Source organism: Tupaia chinensis, unplaced genomic scaffold, assembly GCF_000334495.1.
Source record: "Tupaia chinensis unplaced genomic scaffold, TupChi_1.0 Scaffold000115_1, whole genome shotgun sequence".
Lineage (NCBI taxonomy): Eukaryota > Metazoa > Chordata > Mammalia > Scandentia > Tupaiidae > Tupaia > Tupaia belangeri.
In genome coordinates this window covers 1,348,043-1,357,482 of record NW_006159579.1, presented here as the reverse complement: position 1 = coordinate 1,357,482, position 9,440 = coordinate 1,348,043, and the positions used below count along the sequence as shown (strand labels likewise).

The following is a 9,440-nucleotide window of genomic DNA, read 5'->3' as shown; positions in this document are numbered from 1 at the left end:
TGTGGGTGCATGGCCAAGATCCCAAGAGGAGAATGGAGAAGGGATTGCAGTGTGGCCATCCCCCCGGGGGGTGGTTTCTCGCTTTCTATCTCTCTCTCTGGCAAACGCACACGCCCTATAGCAAAAAACCCCCCCCCCCCCCAAATCTAATCATTGAATTATTCCCAACTTTTTCTAAAAGAGAATGATTTTACTTTATTATTTATTTACGTATTTATTTTAACTTGACCAGAGAGGGGCAGAGTGAGAGAGAAAAAGAGAAAAATTACCTCCACCTTCTGAAAAATCCAATCCAGAAAGAAGCCCTGCTTCCTCCAATTCTACCCTAATTTACCTAACACAAGCCCAAATCCTGTAAATTCTTTCCCACACCATCTGCCTGAGCTGCCCAGCTGCTCCCTAAGCTGTGCTTCCCTCCTATAAGAAGACATTAAGCCCCACTTTGTCCAAATATAGGGACGTTGTTCCCAGGGTCTATTGCCAGAGAGCATTAACAGTAGCGAGAGCCCCCTACAGGGTAGCGGCTGCTGCCATTACACCTCATGATGGGTTGCGCGATGTATATTTTGAAGCTTCCGGATAGACTCTCGTCAGGTCTTTTCTCCGTAAGGGACACATTCTCTCCTCAATCTACCCAGGGAGAGAAGGGGGTAACTTTTGGTTTCTGACCTCCCAAGTAGAAAGCCAGCATGTTAAAGAGCTCATGAAGTAAAACCCCTCAGAAAGGTGCGCGCCTTCAGTCCCAACTGAGAATTCCCCAAATAGTGGAACACCTCAGAGGCGCGGGGGAAACTACCGTCCCAAGGGGTTCACATTACCGAGTGTCCTATTACTACCTTAACCCAGGAGGAATGGCCCCCAAGCCGCCGTACAAGTAGCGGAGAAGAGCGCTTTACAGGCAATGCAAAACTCTGTGAAGGATTGAGAGGACAGTCACTACCCGCAATCGAACCTTCCGGCTGCCACTCTCAGACGTCGCGCACTAATCGCTTGGCTTCTGCCGCGCAAGCGCTCTCCTCTTCTAAGTGGACCACAAGTCCCGGCATGCCTAGCGCCGCAGTGTCGCTTGGTAACTCGCGCCACTCACAGCGCTCTGGTTTGGCCGTGCCAAGCGCCTGCGCCTTGGGGGATTCTGCGCAGGCGCATATCCAGCGCTTGGGAGGAGGGCGGGGTGTCGTTCCCTTTCGCTGATGCAAGAGCCTAGTGCGGTGGTGGGAGAGGTATCGGCTGGATCTGCGCTGCCGCCGGGGCCTGAGACCGACTCGTGTGACTTCCCGTCCGTGCCGAGCCCACTCAAGTCGCAGCCATGTCCGGGGACGAGGTGAGGGACTAAGCCCGGCTCTAGGGCTAAGGACTGAGGCGGGAAGCCAAACTCGCCCCAGTGTGGGAGACCCGGCCTGCGGCCTAGCGGCCGGCCGCCGCCATGTGGGGGCAGCCGGGCCTAAGCGGCCGGGAGCGGTAGAGCGGACGAGGACTTCGAGGCCGAAGGCTTGACCCCACCCGGCTTTCTTCAGGGCAGCGGCGCCGAGGCCAGGTTCCTTCCGTGGCCGGCGTTTCCGGAGTGGAAAACACGTTGTGTCGCGTGCCCTGGAGGGGCTGGAATGGCCATTTAGTTCCTTGACTGACGAGATTGGGGTTGGCAATCCCCGAATTCCTTTCTGATGGAGACTGCAGCCCCACCTTGGCTTGGTGGGCACCGGGGTCCCGCGAGTATCTTTCCTCGCAGTCGGTGAAGAGCCCTTGTTAAAAACTTTATAGGTTGGCCTCTCTGGGCCGGTGTCGCTTGTTCTTCTCTAAAGCATTAGTTCTAAAAAAGACCAGGGGATGAGGGAGATAGGACAAGAGGAAAGGAAGTGACAAACTTTCCGGGCAGGAGTCCCCGAGCTTCCTTAATGTAGAGCTCACAGGGACCTGAGTGGAAAGTCTGTTCTGCGAAGCTGGCCGGATCTTTCTCTACACATTGTGCATGGGTCTCAGCGAATTTCCTCAAATCACTTTTTTCCATATTTTTCCTACTTCATGTGAAACAAACGACTTAAGATGAGGCTGGTGTTAAGTGCTCTCAAGGTATTGCTTAACACTGGGAAGTAGAGCTGTTTTCTAGCAAGCCCCCCTCCCCCCCAAAAAAGAAAAAAAAAACAGGAAAAATGTATTATTCACTTGGCCAATAGGGCCCTGGAGGGTCAAAGAGGAACAATATGAGACTATGGAGAGTTGACTTTTGAGGTAGGCCCCCTCAGGCAGTGAGAAGACTTGATCACAAGGTAAGGAAATGGTTGAAAAAGGCAAGTCAGTGTTCACGGAAAATCGCACATTCTTCAGTTTGTTAGAATTACGGAGTGAAGACTTGATAAGTAGGTAATGGAGGGACCAAATTAAGGAATTTGGAATAAATTCTGGAAGAGACTCCAGTCTCACTTGGTTCTTACAACAACCCTGTAAAATAGGTCCTATTTCTGTGCCCATTTTGGAGAAGAAAGAGACTTAAAGTTGTGTAATGCCTGTAATCAAACTGTGACTGAACCAGGAGAATTCCAGATTCATGCAATAATAATTGTCTTTATCTAGATGATTAAGAGGCTCTTTAGAGAAACTAAATCGGAAGAAGGTGATGGTTTTTCATTGGAGGTCATGGTAGACATTGCTTTAGGCTACTATGTTTGTTTGATTTTTTTTGAGAGGTTTTTGCTATATGGCTCATGCACTCACCAGAGAGAGACAGAAAGTGAGAAATCACCTCTTTGGGGGGATGGCCACACCACAGTCCTTTCTCCTCTCGGGATCTTGGGCACACATGCACACACGCCTGGCCTGGATTTAAGCCACTGGGTCTGGGACTTGAACCACGGATGACTACTTGGGAGTCCAGCGACATAGCCATTATGCCAACTGCTGGTCCCATAGGTTACTATGTTCTGAGAGTGGCAGAATTATTTAATTTTCACTTACTCGTTCACTCATTTTTAATTTGACTAGAGGGAGGGAAAGTGAGAAAGCAAGCCACCAAGTCCAGGACTCCAACTGTGGTCAGCCATGTGGGAGTATCCACACCTTAACCATCATGCCACCCACTCGTTCCTGAGAGTGGCAGTGTTTAATGTTTGTTTTGTTTCTGCTAATTTCCCCAACTTTTCATTAACTTTTAGCCAAGTACAATATTAATGTAGTGCAAGATACTGTGGGTTGTTACTTTGTGTATCATTTCTTTGGTAGAGTACTCAGTAAAGTAAGGGAGGGAAGAGATACAGCTGTAATCTAAAATAGAAACTACTGGTTGCTGAAGAAGTAGAAATAGGACCATCAACACACTGATTTTGGGGGGCTGGGACAATCATTTTTAGCAGTGGGGTCAGATTTTGAAAGAAGTGAATTATGAATACAGTACTGAGGGATGAACGGGATTTTGTCAGAGATCACAGAACCAGCATTCCAACCTAGGACTTTGGAAGCCAATAAAGTATTAAGCAGTTTGGTACTTTTCAGGTCTATCAGTCTAACTTCATTTTATAGATAAGAAACAAGGACCCGAGAGACTAAACTTGCCCACTTTTGGTCAAGTAACAGCTTAGTGGAACTACTTGACTTTTGATTTCCACTGTATCAGGTTAGGGGCAGAAGAAAGTATGTAGAACAGGGTATAGGTTCTGTTTCTAGTGATGTTGACTAGATAAGTATTCTTAGGCCAGTCTTACTTTCTGACTATAGTCTTGTGAAGATCAAATGCAAAGGTACTTGGGAATGATCTATAAACTGCCTGGAACTTCCCAGTGTGGGAGTAATCCTGCCTGGTAACTGGGATAAAAGATTAAAGAGCCTACTATTAAAAAAGTAGTTTTATTTTTTTTCTCACATTTCTTCCCCTCAACATAAACTGTACATGTTTCTTTTTAAAACTGATAATTAAGCAAAAAGCAATTAAAATTGCCCTTTTTAACCAAGTGGAGCTATGAACTTTCAGAGGCAGTATCAGAGACCGGCAGGTGGTGTGGTGATTAAAGGTTCTGGACTTCCGCAAGGCAGACCACAGTTTGAGTCCCAGACCTGGCAGCTTGCTTTTCACTTGCCCTCTCTCTCTGGTTCTCACTCTCACTCTGTCCCTCTCTGGTCAAATTTAAAATAAATAAATAAAGTTAAATAAAATAATTCTTTTAAAAAAAGAAGCATGGGAACCAGCAGTTAGTGTAATGGCTATGTCGCTGGACTCCCACGTAGTCAACCTCGATTTGCGTCCCGGACCCGGTGGCTTAAAACTCATGCCGGGCACGTGTGCATGTGTGCCCAAGATCCCGAAAGGAGAATGGAGGAGAAGGGATTGCGGCGTGACCATCCCCCCTGGGGGGTGATTTCTCGCTTTCTGTTTCTATGTCTCTGTCTGGCGAGCGCACGCGCCCTATAGCAAAAACCTCTCCAAAAAAAAAAAAGCAGTATCCTAGAAATGTGTATACTACCTGATAAGGGAAAAAAATCCCTAATCTACGGTCGTTTGGTATTTTTTAGACCATTTTTAAAAGATACTCTCAATATCTCAGGTTTACTTAATACAGGATTCATTCACAATGTGTCAGAACCTTGGATTTTCAGGGACCAGCTGGACTCCCACGTAGCCGACAGCGGTTCGCGTCCCGTACCCGGCCCAAGATCCGGAGAGGAGAATGGAGAAGGGATTGTGGCGTGGCCATCCCCCCTGGGGGGTGATTTCTTGCTTTCTCTCTGTCTCTCTCTCTCTCTCTGTCTGGCGAGCGCACACGCCCTATAGCAAAAACCTCTAAAAAAAAATAAAAAGAACCTTGGATTTTCAAATAGTGTGGTAAGGCGTTTTTGCAAAAGGAGCTTTAAACTAAGTTTCTGATTAAAGATGGAACATATGTTGGAGTTGACAGATGACGTGGTGGTTGAGGGTGCTGGACTCCCACATGGCTTACCATGGTTCAAGTCTCAGATTTGGCGGCTTTCTCTCTCTCTCTGGTCAAATTGAATAATAAAATTTTTTTTTTTTTTTTGGGAGAGATTTTCACTGTAGGGCGCGTGCGCTCACCAGACAGACAGAGAGAGACATAGAGACAGAAAGCGAGAAATCACCCCCCAGGGGGGATGGTCACACCGCAATCCCTTCTCCTCCATTCTCCTCTCGGGATCTTGGGCACGCACGCACACGCGCCCGGCGTGAGTTTTAAGCCACTGGGTCCGGGACACGAACCGCGGTCGACTATGTGGGAGTCCAGCAACATAGCCATTACGCTAACTGCTGGTTCCCAATAATAAAATTTTTAAAGAGCATATGTTAAGTGAAACCAAGAGGATATAAAGAAATTTTAAAATCTCCCAAAATCCTATCACCCAGCAATGACAACAGTATTAGCATTGCCTTCCTTCTTTGTGGGTTTCTTTTGTGATTCACACCTGCCTTCTGAATATAGTATGACCATAAAGTTGATTTTTTTGGGTAACGAGTGTGATGGATGGTAGGAGGCTTTCAGTTTGATGAAGTGGTTCAGGCTATTGTCATGGTAATTTTACCTGGTATACCTTTTCCATGCCTTTACCAAACTAACTGGAGAAGTTGAAAATGGAAACTATATTTTTGGAGGCTTTGTTGTGGATTTAAGAAAAAATAGCACAAGAGATTCTATTATTTTCCATTGTTGCACTATGAGCAACTATTTGCTTCTGAAAATCAAACTGTTTTCATAAACAAAACATTTGGAATGTGGCCATCTGGTAATTTAGAAGACAGATAGGACAGTTGTGTGATTTTTTTTTTTTTAAGTCAAGACTAATTTGGCCTTGTAAAGAAGCCTGCTTTGGATGCTGCTTTGGGCTCCTTGGTTTCCTTATTTGTAAACTTTACATTGATAGGTGGTGTGTCTAAAATGAAGCAATGAGTGTAAATTGAGTATCCAGAGATGGTAATGAAGAGTGACATTAATTATTTCAGTAACTGATTCATACATGTTTATTACCCTTTACAAGGCTACAAACTATTTACCTGTAGACCTAAATAAGAGTCCTTTTCCAGTGATAAGAGGGCAGTTATAAGGCTATTCTCTGAAGGCTTCAAGATCCCTCCCATCTTTGGTTTATCTTGCTGAATAATAGTTAAAAGACAATTAATATTCTAGGGAACTTGATGCTGAAAAAAATGCAATAAATAGGTTGTAAGCCCTGCCAAAACCAAATTTATAGTGCCTGGAGTGCTCTCTGTCCTTTTGCCAAGTCTCCCTATTTCAAAAAATGAGGTTGAACCTAATCTCCTTGTGATACTGGGTCGTTGGAAAAGTCCTAATGCACTTTTGTGTAGAAAACATAGAAAATACTCATGACTTTTCTGTACAGTAGATTATAATAACTCCACACAGGGTGACCAGGGTGACCCAAAGTTCAGTAGTAGGTGAACAGCATGGGATTCCTTCCTCCTGTTTTTTTCTGCCCTGAAAAGGGAAGGGACACTTCTCTAAGTTTGCCAGATAATGTTCTTCAGACTAACTGCATTTCAGAATTACTCATTTATACAGTTGGATTCTTGTCAAGGTGGGGGAGAATAACTTTGAAAAGGGACTGTATAAAAATTTCTAGAATGCATTGCAGATACTTATTATCTATTTTATTGGGTGAGGACAAAACTAACTTAGCTCATTATATATTATGGCTTTGTTATAGTCAAGCTCAGATTCCTTAATATACTTACAATACAAAGAAATTTAAGTTGAATAGGCTCAGTTTTGGGATTTTTTTTGAGAGTTTCATTATATGTCTGGGAAATTAAGATCACGAGAGTTGATAAAAGTTCAGTGATAAAAATCAAGACATACCATGCTTTGTGAACTATAAAGCATTATATAAATTATAATTGCTAACAACTTGTTGGGTATGTATGTGACAGACACTGTACCAAGAGTTTTATGTTTTTTTTTTTTTTTTATTTAATCTTCCTAGTAAACTTGTAAGATTTGCTTCTAGTTCTTCCATTTTACAGATGAGTGTTGGGAGAACACAAGTCAGAATTTGAATCCAGTCTGTTGGCCTCCAGATCTGTGCTTTTTATTTATTTTATTTTTTAAAGAATTGTTTTGTGGGACCAGCAGTTAGTGTAATGGCTATGTCGCTGGACTCCCATGTAGTCGACCACGGTTTGTGTCCCGGACCCGGTGGCTTAAAACTCACACTGGGCGCATGTGCGTGCGTGCGTGCCCAAGATCCCGAGAGGAGAATGGAGGGAGGAGAAGGGATTGCAGTGTGGCCATTCCCCCTGGGGGGTGATTTCTTGCTTTCTGTCTGTCTCTGTCTGGTGAGTGCACCCGCCCTATAGCAAAAAACCTCTTTAAGGAAAAAAAAAAAAAGGATTATTTTGTTTAACTTTATTTACTGTTTTTAAAAATTATTTTATTTGACTTTATTTATTTATTTTACTTTAATTTGACCAGAGAGGGACACAGTGTGTATGTATGAGAGAGAGGGAAAGTGAGAAAGCAAGCCGCCAGGTCTGGGACTCAAACTGCTGTTGACCATATGGGAGTCCAGCACCCTTAACCACAACGCCATCTGCCAGCCCCCAGATCTGTGCTTTTTAAACACTTCACTATACTGTCTTTACCAGATCTTTACCACATTTTAAAGTGGTAGAATGTGGACAAAGATAGTCTACAATTTAAAGTTAGTTCTCACTTAATCTGTAATGGAGATTTAGATAAAAACAACCAAATGTTGATATTCCACAAACAAAAAGAAACAGAATAAAGGGTTGTATGGAAGTTTCTCTAACTCAAGACGTTGCTGTGTGAAGGGTTGCTGATAAATTTTCCTAGCGGTAAAGCTTTGTTTAAACTTCATGATATAATTAAACATTTTTTGCAGTCACATCAAGTATCAGGTCTCCTGGTATAGCAACTCCAAATTACCAACCTTGAATAAAACATTCATAAACTTCCTAGGCATTCATTTTCTCATTCATAAAGTGAGGGGTGTAGCATAGGCTTTTGCTAAGGTCTCTTCCCCAAATTCCATGATTGATAATATCCAAATTTGCTGATGCTACTTAAAGTGATATTGTATCTTGTGGCACTTTACAAATTGGAAAGATGTGCATATTTCAGACCCCTCCCCTCCATGTTTAATGGATCGTAAGAAAGGTGGACTTAGATGGTACTTCTTTTGGTAAAATACTTTCTATGGTGGGCCAGTAGGTGGTGTGGTGGTTAAAGGTACTGGACTCCCACATGGCTGACCACAGTTTGAGTCCTGGACCTGGTGGCTTGCTTTTTTCACTTGCCCTCTCTCGTGCTTTCTCTTTTTGGCTAAATTTTAAAATAATGAATAAAATTAAATAAAATAATTTAAAAAAAGAAAACTTCCTGCAGACCAGCAGGTGGTGTAACAGTTATGTCGCTGGACTCCCACGCTGTCGACCATGGTTCAAGTCCTGGACCTGGGTGCTTGAAACTCACACTGGGCCTATGTGCATGCATGTCCCAAGAGGAGAATGGGGGAGAAGGGATTGTGGTGTGGCCATCTCCCCTGGGGATGATGCCTCACTTTCTGTCTCTGGTGAGCACATGTACCCTATAACAAGAATCTCTCTTAAGAAAGAAAGAAAGGGAGGAAGAAAGATTTTTTTCATCAAATACTTCTTACTTTGAAGAATATTCCTTTTTGGGGGACCAGCAGGTGGCATAATAGTTACGTCGCTGGACTTAAACACGCAGTTGAGTACAGTTCAAGTCCCAGATGGAGTGGTTTAAGCTCGTGGGAGCCTGTGGGGGGGGTGTGTGCCCAAAATCTCAAGAGGAGAATGGAGGAGAAGGGAATGCGTCATGGCCACTCTCCTGGGGGGTGATTTCTCCCTTTCTGTAGCAAGTATCAAATCTCTCAAATAGAAAAAAGCCTTTTTTGTTTCTTTTATGGTTTTAATTTGCGATAGGGCACATGCACTTGCTAGAAAGACAGGGGTGGTGAGAAAGCACCCTCAAGGGAGATGGCCATGTCTGTCCCTTCCCCTTCATTCTCCTCTTAGGATTTTGAGTATGCACATATACATGCCCAGGGCTGCATTTTTTTTTTTTTTAAGTCACCTGGTCCAGGACTTGAATTGCACACACAGCTGGCCATGTGAAATCCAGCTGCCTTAGCCACCATGCCACTGACTAGCCTTGGGAATATGCCTTTTGAGGGTACAGAATGTGTAAAGGAGCTGGCAGGTAGCCAGGTAGCGTGGTACTTAAGGGCACTGGACCTCCCACATGGCCGACCGCTGTTCGAGTCCCGGACCTGATGGCTTGCTTTCTCACTTTTCCTCTCTTTCTGTCTCTGTCTCTCTCTCTCTCTCTTTCTCTCTCTCACACACACACACACACTGTTCTTCTCTGGTCAAATTTAAATAAATAAATAAAAATAAAGTAATAATTTGTTATTTATTTTTTGGGGGGAGAGGTTTTTGCTATAGGGTG

At 43.9% G+C, this 9,440-nt stretch overlaps 1 protein-coding gene across 1 annotated transcript in view; it reads left to right on the top strand.

The window, feature by feature from the left end:
- Window positions 1-1,170: 1,170 nt before the first annotated feature.
- Window positions 1,171-9,440, top strand: part of EIF2S2 (eukaryotic translation initiation factor 2 subunit beta) — a 33,350-nt gene continuing 25,080 nt past the window's right edge. The window contains exon 1 of the mRNA XM_006144018.3: window positions 1,171-1,321. Coding sequence (XP_006144080.1) covers window positions 1,307-1,321 — 15 coding nt within the window. The 5' untranslated portion in view covers window positions 1,171-1,306. The remainder of the gene's footprint in view (window positions 1,322-9,440) is intronic.